This window comes from Lemur catta, chromosome 15, assembly GCF_020740605.2.
Source record: "Lemur catta isolate mLemCat1 chromosome 15, mLemCat1.pri, whole genome shotgun sequence".
NCBI classification, from domain to species: Eukaryota; Metazoa; Chordata; class Mammalia; order Primates; family Lemuridae; genus Lemur; species Lemur catta.
In genome coordinates, this window is record NC_059142.1 from 9,919,053 (window position 1) to 9,932,823 (window position 13,771).

At 49.7% G+C, this 13,771-nt stretch overlaps 2 protein-coding genes across 4 annotated transcripts; one reads left to right on the forward strand and one right to left on the reverse strand.

Annotated features, from left to right (window-relative positions):
- Positions 1–5,130: 5,130 nt before the first annotated feature.
- Positions 5,131–10,617, forward strand: EIF5A (eukaryotic translation initiation factor 5A). Of its 3 annotated transcripts, none has more exons than XM_045570081.1 (6): positions 5,131–5,248; positions 7,738–7,923; positions 9,165–9,269; positions 9,470–9,601; positions 9,744–9,817; positions 9,990–10,617. In XM_045570081.1, exons 1-5 carry the CDS (start codon positions 5,180–5,182, stop codon positions 9,804–9,806), a joined length of 555 nt encoding a protein of 184 aa, XP_045426037.1. In that variant the 5' UTR covers positions 5,131–5,179; the 3' UTR covers positions 9,807–9,817; positions 9,990–10,617. The 3 variants fall into 3 exon arrangements, with proteins under 3 accessions (XP_045426037.1, XP_045426039.1, XP_045426038.1); XM_045570083.1 differs by lacking the exon at positions 5,131–5,248 and adding an exon at positions 5,835–5,881; XM_045570082.1 differs by lacking the exon at positions 5,131–5,248 and adding an exon at positions 6,132–6,244.
- Positions 10,618–10,835: 218 nt separating this feature from the next.
- On the reverse strand, positions 10,836–13,664 carry GPS2 (G protein pathway suppressor 2). Its single transcript, XM_045570080.1, has 11 exons — positions 13,514–13,664; positions 13,136–13,298; positions 12,639–12,748; positions 12,434–12,546; positions 12,222–12,301; positions 12,048–12,130; positions 11,732–11,885; positions 11,541–11,630; positions 11,375–11,454; positions 11,191–11,286; positions 10,836–11,023 (listed from the first exon to the last, which is right to left on the reverse strand). Exons 2-11 carry the CDS (start codon positions 13,227–13,229, stop codon positions 10,940–10,942), a joined length of 984 nt encoding a protein of 327 aa, XP_045426036.1. The 5' UTR covers positions 13,230–13,298; positions 13,514–13,664; the 3' UTR covers positions 10,836–10,939.
- Positions 13,665–13,771: the final 107 nt, after the last annotated feature.

Here is a 13,771-nt window from a genome sequence, read left to right on the forward strand (position 1 = left end):
ATAGTGTAAAAACATTCCTCTTGATACAACTTGAGCCCTGTCCCTTCCAGGTGAGGAACAAGAGGAACAGAAAAGAACTGGTATGACCCAGTGCCACCCATCCTTCCCAACCCTGGCTTTGCCCCCCAACTCTGAGCAGGTGTCCCAAGAATCTCAGGACCCCCTTGCTGGGTTTGGTGGCTCAGCCTGCAATCCTAGCACTTTGGGAGGCGGGAGGATGGCTTGAGCCCGGGAGTTGGAAACGGCAGTGAGCTATCATGATGATGCCACTGCACTCTAGCCCAACAATACAGCGAGACCCTGTCTCAAAAACAAACAAGCAAAAACCCCTCAGGACCCCAGAACCTTCAGAGAATTTCCTAAGTCCTGCGTTCTTGGATACTCAGTTTTCCCAGCACCATTTATTGAAGAGACTGTTCTTTCCCCACTGTATGTCCTTGGCAACTTTGTTGAAGATAAGTTCACTACAGATGTGTGGATTTATTTCTGAGCTTTCTATTCTGTTCCATTGGTCTATGTGTCTGTTTTTATGCCAGTACCATGCTATTTTGGTTACTACAGCTCTGTAGTATAATTTGAAGTCAAGTAATGTGATTCCTCCAGTTTTGTTCTTTTTGATCAGGATGGCTTTGGGTATTCTGGGCCTTTTGTGGTTTCATGTAAATTTTAGGATTATTTTTTCTATTTTTGTGAAGAACATCATTGGTATTTTGATGGGGATTGCATTGAATCTGTGGATTGCTTTGGGTAGTATGGACATTTTAATAATACTGATTCTTCGAATCCATGAGCATGGAATAATTTTCCCACTTGATCATGGTATTTTGTTGAGGATTTTTGCATCTGTTCATCAGAAATATTGGCCTACAGTTTTCTTTTTTTGTTGTTGTTGTTGTGTCTTTATCTGGTTTTGATATCAGACCTTGTAGAATGAGTTTGGGAGTATTCCCTTCTCCTCGATTTTTTGAATAGTTTAAGTAGGATTTCATTCAAAACTTTTCATCACCCCATAATATTCTAAAATAAAAAATAAATAAAATAAATTCCAAAAAAAACCTTTTCATCAATACTTCCTAAAGAACTCACTGTACTATTGTTGCAACTCTGTGTAAATCTAAAATTTCAAAGTAAAAAGTTTTAAAAGTCTACCAAACAAAACACACACACACACACACAATGAAATATACATTAAAACAAAAACAAAACTAACTCTACCAGGAAAGTCCACCAGAACAGAAGTATACTCACTTGGCAAACCTCATTCTCAGCAGAATATGAGTGCCCTGTAAACTGTTACCCTCTCAGAAAGAAATGATGACATAATGAGTGAGATTAATTGCCAGTACAAATACATAATCCAAAGCTATTGACAATGTATTGAAGGGTAGCTGGAGAGCTTTCAAGAATATCTAAATTCAGCTGGGTGTAGTGATGAGCACCTGTAGCCCCAGCTACTCTGGAGGCTGAGGCGGGAGGATTGCTTGAGCAGGAGTTCTAGGCTGTAGAGTATTATGCCAATTGGGTGTCTGCACTAAGTCCAGCATCAATATGGTGACCTCCCAGGAGGGGGGACCACCAGGTTACCTTAGAAGGAGTGAACCGGTCCAAATGAGAAATGTAGGAGGTCAAAACTCCCATGCTGATCAGTAGTGGGATCGCATAATGCCTGTGAATAACCACTGCCCTCCAGCTTGGGCAACATAGTGAGACTTCTGTCTCTAAAACACAAACCGAAAAAAGACCTAAATTCTAATCTTGATGAGAGGTTGTAACCACAAGAATGTAGGAAAGGAATGATGAAGGAATGTGAATGTCTGTCATTAAGGCAAGCTAGAATCCTATCAATTATATTTGAATCAGTTCTCAAGAAAGAGACTTTGATGTGAACAGCAGAGGAATGCTCAATATATAAATTAGAAAAGACAGGCAGGGTGCAGTGGATCACACCTGTAATCCTAGCACTTTGGGAGCCCGAAGCAGGAGGATTACTTGAGCTCAGGAGTTCAAGACCAGCCTGAGCAAGAGCGAGACCCCCATCTTTACTAAAAATAGAAAAATTAGCCAGGCATGGTGGCACGTGCCTGTAATCCCAGCTACTCAGGAGGCTGAGGCAGGAGGATCCCTTGAGCACAGGAGTTTGAGGTTGCTGTGAGCTAGGCTGATGCCATGGCACTCTAGCCCAAGAGACAGAGCAAGACTCCATCTCAGAGAAAAAAAAGAGAGAGAGAGATTCTTCAATAGTTTTCAGGGGAGACTTGTTCCAAGATTACTAATATTCCAGGATTCTTCTTGAAGGGAAGGCAGACAGGCCAGTTTTACACTGAACGCAGGTGCGCTATGCTTTTGTTGTTATATGGTGGTAATCATGAAGTAGGTGCAGCCAATTACCTTGCCTGGATTTCAAGCCTCCTTAACTGAATTTAGTCTTTCCACTTACATTTTCTTATAGAAAGAATGGACAGATGGACCAACTAACATAGATTTCTGTTGCTCATGGCCATTTGATTTATAAATACATTGATATTGCCATTTCTTTGTCAATCTTTTGTGAGTCTGATTAGCTTAAGTCAGATGTACCTTCATTCAACATTAAATTGATATTTATGCTATACCAAGTATTTATCAGGCATAATTCTAGGAAGTGGGGACACAGTGGTGAACAAAACAGACAAGTTTCCATCCCTTATACAGGTTCATTCTAGTGAGGAAAGACAGACATTAATAAAACAATTACACAAATAAATCAAGGTCAACAATCTATGATAAATGCTATAATGTTTGTTATGAGAATATATAACACAAGAAGCAGACTTAGTCTGCTAGGTCAAGAAAGGCTTCCCTGAAGAAGTGACTTGAGTCAGCAAAGTAAAATGATGGGGCTTTCAAAGCTGAGGACTCTATCCTGGACTGTGGTGATCCCATAGATACAATGTCACCTGTGTTCTTCCCAGGTGCTGACTATTTTATCACTCTACAACACTTTAGGATACTTTGCCCTTGTCTTTCTATGCCTCAGTCTTCTGTCAAGATTATCCATGCCTCTTCTAGTAAGCTCTTGGGGGCTGTGATCACTCAGCCCCCTTTTGATATCATGGAGCTTGTGCCTTAGCCTTAGCTCAGCTGGACACTTTGTATGGTCTCAGAGAAATGAACCAATTAGGACTCTCACATTATGCATAGTAGGTACTGTCCCCATACAAAGATGCCAATACATTAAGTAACAGCTTTATCAAGACATAACTCACATACTGTACAATTCACCAATTGAAAGTGTAAAATTCAATGGTTTTTAATATCTGAAGAATTGTGCAACCATCACTTCAGTCAATTTTAGAACATTTCCATCACCCCAAAAAGGCATCCTCACCTTCCCCTTACCCATTTTCAGTCACTCTTCATTTCTTCTCAAAGCCCTCAGCATTAGGCAACCACTAATATGCTTTCTGGCTTTATGGATTTGTCTATTCCAGACATTTCATATAAATGGACTATTATGTGGTCTTTTGTGACTGACTTTCGCTTAGCATAATGTTTTCAAGGCTCATCCATGTTGTAGCATGTACCCAGTACTTCATTTCTTTTTATTGCTGAATAATATTTCATTGTATGGATATACCATATTGTATTTACCCCTTCATCAGTTGATGGCTCTTTGGGTTGTTCCCACTTTTTGGAAAATAAATGGTGCTGCTTGGATCCTGTGTGTACAGGTTTCTTTTTTTACTGATATTCATGTAACATAAAATTAACCATTTTTCAGGGTACAAAATTAACCATTTTAAAATGAACAATTCAGTGGTATTTAGTGCATTCACAATGTTGTGCAACCACTACTTCTAATTCCAAAACATTTTCATCACTCTAAAATAAAATCCATACTCATTAAGCATTTACTCCCCATTCCCTGCTTTCCCTAGCACCTGGCAACCACCAATGGGCTTTCTGTTTCTAGGGATTTACCTATTCTGGATATTTTGCATTAGTGGACTCATAGAATATGTGGCCTTTTGTGTCTGGGCTTCTTTCACTTAGCATAATATTTTCTGAGGTTCATCCAGTTGTAGCATATATTTCATTTCTTTTCATGGCTGAATAATATTCCACTATACAGATATACCACATTTTGGTGATCCATTCATCTGCTGACTGACGTTTAGGTTGTTTCCACCTTTTGGCTATTGTGAATGAGTGCTGCTGTGAACATTCACATGCACAGATTTGTTTTGAGAACCTCTTTTTAATTGTTTAGGTGGTCTACACATAGGAGTGGAATTGCTGGGTCATATGAACAATACATCTTTGAGAAGAGCAGGAGTCGGACTTTTAATGCATTCAGGAAGGTTTTTACAAAGGAAAGGACAGGAATTTCAGAAAATTGAGGGAAAGAAGCTGGGGGTGACGGTGTAACACGCTACACAAATGTAGTAATTGAAGCTAGTGTTTGTAGTTCACATATATCATGTCAAAGGACTTACATCTCCCTGGTGAATTGGGCTGTTTAGACATCCTTGTTATCCTCATTTTATGGGAAGAAAATTAAGGCAGAGCGATTTGAAGTAAATTCTCAAAGATACAAAACAAGAATGAGATTTCAAGCCGAGATCTTCAGTCGCTTATCTTGGTTTCACTGTCCTGTTATCTACCTAACTTACTGGAGCAAACAAGGTAGCTGTGAAGTTAGTGCTAGAAACCCAGGAACTGGAGGGAGAAGACTACAAAGTTTCAGGAAAAGCGGCAGTTTTCTTCCGTAAGATGAGGGCTAAGGAAATAAACTCTGGGAGATAGCTTGTTTCCAGCTTCATGGTTATCTTCTATGATTTAGACAATGTTAATGTAGTTTAACATACCACTCTTCTTTACAGAGAATTTTTTCTAAGGGAGGTGGTAGACAATTCTTTTGCAAATTGTAGAGCACAGTTGGGAAAAAAACAGAAATGCTATGTTAAATCTCTTTATTGAGGGTTGCTCAAGAGCGGAAAGGCCTCTATGGAAGTCATAGGGACCAACACGGACCGAAGACTAAACAAGATGGTGGCCGGTACAGGACCGCTCTATCTCGCCGGGTGAAACTCTATGGCAGAGCAGAGGCGTACAGTTTAGAGACGTGAAGCCGAAATGGGCGGTAACACGACCACACTAGCGCGCTAGGAAGAGAGGAGCGGAAAGAGATCTCTCGCGCATGTGTGGAACTGGAGGGAAGGATTCCAAGACAAGAGGCCCACCCCGCAGCGCAAGTTTTCTGAAACGTGTGAGTTATCTAAGTCCAGTTAAAGCCGAAGTGGGGCGTTTCCTAGGACGCATGCGTTCTAGACGAGACAGTGGCGTGGTCTTTCAACGCCCGGCGTACAAGCGACGTCTGAGGTGGAAGGGGCGTTTAGGATTCCCTAAACGCATGCGTTCTGAGACCAAGGCGTTTCCTTCAGAGGGTGTGGAGTGCAGGGATCTTTACTGCGCAGGCGCAATGACTGTCCGGTAGGGCGAGTGGTCTACCAAGGGGAGGGAAGAGGAGGTTGAAGGGATTAAAAAACCGGGTGCGCCTGCGCGTTGCCGACTAGTTGGAAGGGCTCAGGATTTGTGAGGGGCGGGGTCACGTATGCGCGTCATTAGATGGGTAGGTGGGAGAGAGGGTGGAGCGCGGGGAGGGTCTATGCGCTTGCGCAGTGCGGGGGTGGAGGGCGGAGGAGATAGATAGCACGCTTGCGCGGCTGTCATAGGGCTGCTTGGTTGGTCAGTGGGGAGTCAGCGCCTGCGTACTAAGACCCGTGTGCAGCAGCGGCGGCGGCGGTAGAGGCGGCGGCGGCGGCGGCGGCGGCAGCGGGCTCGGAGGTAGCGGTTGGGCTCGCGGCGAGCGGACGGGGTCGAGTCAGTGCGTTCGCGCGAGGTGAGAGCTGGCAGGGCGCGCGTGCGCGGAACCTTGGCTTGGGCCTGGGAGGAGAGATGGAACTGCGCGGGGGTCGGGGAGGGGGCAGAGGGGAGCGGCGGCCAGCGCCGCACGGGTTCGGTCCGGGAGCAGCGGGAGGTGCGGAGAGCCGCGGGAGCGCGCCCCGGTTGGCGCGCAGGGTGACGGTTGGGGCCGGCCGGGTGACGTTGGAGCGACGCAGGGCGGGGGACGGCGAGCCGCGAGGCCGCCACGCGGGAGAGGCCGCCAGGCGGCCACGCCGGGGCAAGGGCCAGGGGCCAGATCGGCCCGCCGGGACAAGTGTACCTGGTCCGCTGAGGACCGGGTGCCGCGCAGCCACGTGAGGTGGGGGAGGGGGCTGTTCGGTGAGAGGGCATGTTACGGGGGGGGGTGTTGGCGGCCGGTGTGGGGGAGGGGAGGCGGCGTGGCTCCTGCTTGGCTGAGCCTTTGAGGAGGGGGCGGCCGCGGCACCGGAAGTGCCCCCCACGGGAGGCTGCCCTCGGGGTCGGAGGCCGCGTGGCCGAAGGTGGACCGGGGCCGCATGGCAGCGCGGGGACCCCTCCCCCCAGGTCCCGGCCGCCGGAAACCCCGACGGCCACATGGTGGGCAGGAGCCGGCAGCCCCCAGCGCGGGGAGACCTGATCCTTGTGGGGGTCTGAGGGATCCTGGAATTTGAGGAGTGGGAGAAGCCCGAGGCCCAGATCTTGATCACCTGAGAGGGCCTGCTGCAGGCATATGTTAGCGCTCCCCAGTTTCATGGGCTCTGAAGCTTTCCCCCTATCCTGTGAAGTGAGGCGGCCAGCCAGGTGTAAGTGGCACTCTTTGAAGTGAGAGGCTGTAGAAATGGGGAAACAGGGCAATTTGACAGCAGCCCAACTCTTCTGCCAGCCGGTACCGACAGCGCCTTAAAAGTCCTGGGCAGAGGAGTTTCCCACCGTGATATGGGCTCTTCACCTTGTCACCGTCTTCCTGTGGTATTTGCTTTGAGAGTTGCTAGGTTTTAGAGTCCTTAACTCTACCAGCCTGTATGATTTCTGCTACTTACTACTACCAACCTTTTGCTTTCATTTTATTGTCATTCACTACCCCCTACTCCCCCACTTTCTACAGACTGTACAGGCCCGGCCTGAAAAGCCGACAGGACAGATGCATCCTGGGAAAAGTGGGAGGGCCCTCCGGGAGAGGCTGGGTTCCTGGGTTCCCTTTGGGAACTGAGATCGAGGTGTTTGGTCGGGAATCATTTAGGAAATAACTTTACTTTCTCCCCTTGACTCCATCTGCAAGTGCATGTTGGCAAGGCGGGAATCCCCCAAAGAGGCCTTGTGGTTTCCTGTATCAGTGACTGGTTTGTGTGTGGATGGGGGAGTGTAACAGATGGGTGGGGCCTTGTCCTCCGGTCTCCACCCTCCCCCCATTAGCCACACCCTTTTGCTGGATCATAGCTGCTCACCTAATTATAGCCTTGGCTATGTGTGGGGAAGAGGGGTGGTTGGTTTCAGTGGCAAGTAACACCTGAGTCCTCCCCCCTCCCAGGAAGTAGGCCTTTCCTCATCTCTGAGATTTGGCATGCTAACTCCCTGGAGCCTTCCTTTCCCAAGCCACTACTTTAGCTTTCATTTTGGGGAGAGGATACAGCTATTCCCTCCTTCCATACACACACAGTTCTTAAGTATATTTGAGTCCAGTCAGTATTTAATCCAGGAACTGTGACTTTATTTTACGTGGGTAATGGAATTAAAAGAGTTGGGGAAAATGAAGCAGTGTTTCCAGAGAGAAATGGGATAGATTGGAGGTCCTTTTAATCTCCATCCTTACGCCAGTTCTCTTCTTGGCTCTAGTTGGAATCGAAGCCTCTTAAAATGGCAGATGATTTGGACTTCGAGACAGGAGATGCAGGGGCCTCAGCCACCTTCCCAATGCAGTGCTCAGCATTACGTAAGAATGGCTTTGTGGTGCTCAAAGGCCGGCCATGTAAGATCGTCGAGATGTCTACTTCGAAGACTGGCAAGCACGGCCACGCCAAGGTTAGAATTTCACTTCCACATCTTGCCTTCTGCACACCTCCAGTATCCTTGGGGCTCCTGGCAGCGAGCTGCCATGAGTCCTGGCCCTTTACCTTCCTTTAGCTCTGCTTTTACTGTCTCATTCCTTTTGTTCAGCACTCAGTCCTTTCACACTACTACACCTGCTCCCCAGTCTTCAGCTTCTTCTGTGGTTACTCTTCTGTCCCCTCATCATTCTCTGGTAGTCCCTCCATTTCTCCAGCTTTGTGCCAGTCTCTTCTCTTCATAGGCCTTTATGCCCCAGCTATTCAGCTATTCCTTCCTGGCTTTTGCTTTTTTTGTTTCTCTCTCTTCCCTTGAGGCTCTGTAGCTGCTCCTTGTTTCCATCACTCTCTCCACGGTTTCTCCAATTCTAACAAAGAATGCAGCCTTCCCCTGGAAGGACTCCAGTGTTACCTCTGAGCTTTCAAATCAGCTTGCTGTCTCATTCCCCAGTTCTAGCTTTCCCTTTGACTCTGATGTAAAATCAGACTGCCTCTGCTTGCCCCAGACCACTCTTCTTGGGTTCCTTGAGTCTCCATGGTTTCTTGGGTCTTAACATTCTTGCTGGTGCTTCCCTTGTCACTGCGGACTTGTTTTCCCCCCAGGTTTCAGCCTGGTCCATTCTCGTTGAATTTCTTGCAGTTTTGTTCCCTAATCAGTTTTTCTGTCTTCTGTTGACTCGACATTGATCTTGCTTATTCCTCAATGTTGAGATCTTTGTCTGTGCTCTTTTGGTTTCTTTATTTCCTAACTGCATAGTTCTTTCTACTCTCCCCCCTCCCAGTCCTTTTTTTCTTTTCAGCTCTCTTCCTTTAACATTTTTCTTATTTTCTCTGCCTTTTCCCTTCTCCCTTTCTCATTTCCCAAGTTTTCAGCCCCTTGTCCCAGTGTTTGGAAAAGTCTTCCAAACTTTAAAGACTCCTCCCGTTCCCCTGGGCATCTTGTTTGTCATTGTTTTTTTGTCAAGGTAACTACTTCTCTGAACTTGCCCTACAGTTTTCCCTTGTGCTGTCAAACCCAATTTCAGTGGTGGTCTTTTAGCCTCTGATTTTTTTTAAAAAGGTTTTAGTGTTTCTTTCCTGAGTTGACTGGTTCAATTCCAACTCTCCTGATCTTTACCCCAACAATGTAGTCTGACTTCCCTCACCAGCGAAGGACAAGTCTTTATCTCCTCCATCCTAGAGTTTGGTTGGGTTTCTCTTTGTGATGCATACATACAGGTTCACCTGGTTGGTATTGACATCTTTACTGGGAAGAAATATGAAGATATCTGCCCGTCAACTCATAATATGGATGTCCCCAATATCAAAAGGAATGACTTCCAGGTATGTAGATGGTCTGGATGAGGATGGGTTAGTGGTCTATGTGGGGAAAACATGAATTGACCAGGAGAGCTTGTGCTGGGAGAGAGGAAGGAAATGGCAGGAGAGGATATTTGGTATTAGTAGTTCACTGTCACCCCAGTTTGTCCGTCAGAACCTTTGCCCTCAGCCTACCTTCAGCTTTCTTCCCTGTCTGCTTCTAGCTGATTGGCATCCAGGATGGGTACCTATCACTGCTCCAGGACAGTGGGGAGGTGCGAGAGGACCTCCGTCTGCCTGAGGGAGACCTTGGCAAGGAGATTGAGCAGAAGTATGACTGTGGAGAAGAGATCCTGGTAGGGTGCTTCCCTGTCTTTTTCTTTTTTTAACCTGAAGACCTTGTAAAGCATTATCACCCCCTCTTTTGTGCTCAGTCTGCTCTTTGTGCTTCTTTCTCTGAGCCCAGACATCTGCTGACTGTCCCCCTTGCTCCTCCAGATCACGGTGCTGTCTGCCATGACAGAGGAGGCAGCTGTTGCAATCAAGGCCATGGCAAAATAACTGGCTCCCAGGTTAGTGACAACTCCTCACCATCTCCCTTCAGGCACTTTGTTGTCCTCATTAAAGAGTTGCTCTATTCTTAATTGTTCCAGGCTTTCTGCCCCTAGCCTGCTCCTATCCTCCCATTTTCTTGTTGTTGAAGGTATTATATCCTGTCTTACATGGTTTCTCTCTCCTACCTAGGGTGGCGGTGGTAGCAGCAGTGATCCTCCGAGTCTGCAGAGGCCCCCTCCCCCAGCCTGGCCCGGCTCTGGCCTGGCCCTAGGCTGGACTCATACACAATTTATTTGATGTTTTATTTTGGTTTCCCCCACCCCCTCAATCTGTCGGGGAGCCCCTGCCCTTCACCCAGCTCCCTTGGCCAGGAGTGAGTAAGCCATGGCCTTGGTGAAGCTGCCCGCCTCTTCTCCCCTCGCACTACAGCCCTGGTGGGGGAGAGGAGGTGGGTGCTGCTTGTGGTTTAGTTTTTTTTTTTTTTTTTTTTTTTTTTTATTCAATCTGGAATCAGAAAGCTGTGGATTCTGGTAAATGGTCTTGTGCCCTTCCCTACTCATCGCTGGTCTGGTCCCTTATTTCCCATAGCCCTTTACCCCAAGTACCACCCCCACAGACTGGGGACCAGCCCCCTCCCCTATTTCTCTCCCAAACCCCCTTAGATGGGGAGGGAAGAGGAGGAGAAGGGAGGGGACCTGTCCCCTCCTCAGGCATCTGGGAGGGCCCTGCCCCCATGGGCTTTACCCTTTCCTGCGGGCTCTCTCCCCGACAAATTTGTTAAAATCAAACCTCAATAAAACTACAAGTTTAATATGAAGCCCCTAACTCAGCTGCTTATTCGAATCAACTAGTTATTTGCTGAGTGGAAGTTGCATTTGGAAAGCAGAAACAGATTGAAGTTTGCCAATGAATTCATTGTAACCCACTGTTTCACTCTGATTTGCTGTGGACCTGCCAGCCATCCCCCCACCCTCCAGGCAACCTTGGCCTATTCCAAACAGTTGGAGGGTTGGAGGCAACACAAACAGCAGCAGCCAGGGGCAATGACAGGTAGATTTTATTGGCCTGGGACACACAGGAGGGGGCACCATAACCCATGGTGGGGTGGGGGTTGTAAGGTTGAGGATATAATCTGATGGTCACTTGTGGTAGAATCTCGGGTTCTGGCTGTGTTGGATGAAGGGAAGCCGAGGGCCAGGTTGGCTGGTAGCTGCAAAGCCCGACTGGTGGTGATGGTGACAAAAGAAGGGCTTTGTCAGCAGACACTCTCCCTTCCACTTAATACCCTTATTGATAACCACGGCCAAGGAGGAAGGGAAAACCAGATGGTATGGGCCACCTGTCCTACCTAATCCTGTTTTCCTGGTAGCACAGAGATTACTATCCTTACCTTTCCTGCTGGTTGCATCTGCACAGGGAGCTGGGGGGAGGCAAGAAGTCCAGGGGCTGGATGCAGAGCCTGCGGGTGCATGGGGCGCAGGGAGGACTGCAGAAAACAGAGTCAGGACCTGAGGCATACTGGGGATTCCCTCTAGTATAGCCCTAACCATGACCTCCCAAGGCTCTATACTCACTGAGTCAGAGAATCCAGTCTGCTGGTTAGCATGTTCCATCTGCTTTTGCAAGGACAAGGCACCACCAGGCTGGAGGAACCCTAGATGGAAAAGGTTATGTGAAGTCAGTAGAGAATGAGACAAGGAGGACCCATGGAGCTAGGGCTCCTGCATGGGGTATTGTCACCTGTCTGGGTGGGCTGAAAGTGGCCATGCACGGCATAGGGCTGTGGCTGTGGCTGAGATAGGTACTGCACTGCAGGAAACGCTGAAGGTGCTGAGAAAGGCAGGAGGCACAGACGTCAGAACCTCCTTTTGCTCTATAACATTTTTCCCTCTGGGCTTTCAGGACCACCCCCCCCCCATTCCATCACTTACCTCTGAGCTGCTGACTAGGACTGTAGGCTGGCTGTGTGGGCCCATAGTGAGGTGGGGGCTGAGCAGTCCCATAGGCGCCACCTGGGCTGCCTTGGAATTGCCCATGCTCTGGGGTCCCTGTGAAAGCAGCTGCTGAGCCCACGTAGTGCCGGGTCTAAGGAAGGGAGAATGAGAACTCACTGTCTGCAAACCCCTTGAGAGCAGAAACCCAGTGACTTGTGTATATCTCTGTATGCCCCATTTTCCCCCATGCAGTAAATGCTTGGGCGGAAGCAGTAGAGAAAAGTAACTGGAGCTGGACATCCAATCCTCTCACCGTAAGCACTTGGGGTCCAAACATCTGTTTAGCTCTGTCAGCTGCCATGAGGGTACCTGGGCGATTGTGTCCTCCAGGGCTCCCTAGAAAGGGAGAGAGGCTTCAAGATGCTGAAAAGGGAGGCTGCAACCTCCAGGAGATGCCATTCTGTCAAGCGGTTTCTTTAGTCCTCACCCTGCATACTGAGGAGATGAGTTCCTGTGTGGACAGTCAAGCTCTGCTGGTATGCAGCTGATGTCAGGGTGGTCAGGTCACTGGCGTGAAAGGAAGGCAGATCAAAGTCAAGGACAGGTGCCCTCTCCCACCGTTAAACTGCAATTCTTTTTTTGTCACTTGATCCCAGTTCCACTTTGCCCCCATTTTAATCTTTAGCTCTCTGATCCCACCTCTGCTCCTTTCGCCTCCGTTTTTCTTCCTCGTGTAAAACTTTCTTGAGCTGCAGGAAAAGCTGGTGTTTCTCTTCCTGTAGTGCCAAAAGCTTCTCCTGCAACTTCAGAATCTGGGAGGTGGGGCGGAGCAGGGAAGAGAACATGAAGGCAGGGAGAGCCAAGGGAAGAAGTTAGAGCTGGGAGAGATCAAGGGATTGCTTACTTGTTCCTTGGTCTCCTCTAGTGACATTCTCTCTTCCATCTCCTTTTTCTTCCTTCTCTCTTGTTCTTCTTTCATCTTCTGTTCCATCATCTTGTCCACCTCTTCTTCCTCTGGAGAATCAGGCGGAATGGGGAAGTGGCAGGGTGGTGAAAATGGTTCAAATATTACAGATTGAAGACCATCAAAAACTACTTATCCCAACATGCCTGTGTGCTCCTGGTAATGACTCTTTCCCTCGAGGGGATAGGGGATAGGCTTCCCCTCGCTGCTACAGGGGGCAGGGAGAGGGAGGCTTTCTTAGGTGCTCTCCAAGGTCCTTCCCAACTCAAGGGTTCTGGAGCTTGGACCATGCCTCTTAACTCCCACCACAACGGGGCTGTTCAGTCCCTCCTCCAGCCTGGGCCGCGGGCGCACTGGTCTTGCCGTGGGTGGAGGCCAACCCTGGGATAGTGGAGCCATTCTGGGCCGTGTGTCCTCCCGCTTTGGCCTCAGCTCACCCTGCCGCTTGCGCTCCCGCTCCATCATGATGTGCCGGTGCAGCGCCCTGGCCATGGCGTTGGAAAGCTTGGGGCGCTCCAGGAGTGCAGGCATGGTGCTGCCGGGGGCGCTCGGGCCGTGGGCGCCCGGCTCTGTCACTGACTGCCAGACCTCAGACCGAGCCTGTGGGGAGGCGGGCGCTCAGGGAAGGACCGCGCCTGGCCGAGGCGGAAGCCCGTGCGCCCGGCCCGCTCGCCGCCCCGGTCACGCGTCCCGGGCGCCCGCCGCCCGGCCGGGCCCGCAGCCCCAGCTCCACTGCGCGCGCGGGCGGCGCCGGGGTCCCTGACCCCGCGCCCCCGCCCCCTTCCTCGCCAGCCCCGGCGCCGGCCCCTCCCTACCCGCGGTCTCTGCGCTGTCTCCGCGGCCTCCGGCGCGCCTCGGCCCCTGCGTCACATCCGGCGGCCGGCCCGAATTCTTCCGGAGTCGCGGCGGCGGCCGCCGACCTCGCGGGTTGGGCGAGAAGGCGGAAGCGCGCTGGGACAGGTGCCCGCGGCAGGGCGCGCGGGGTCGGCTGGCGCTCTCAGCCTCTAACTTGGCCAGGCAGCGCCGGGGGACGGCCCGGGGGACGGCGGGCTCTGAGAGGGGCGCGCGAGACA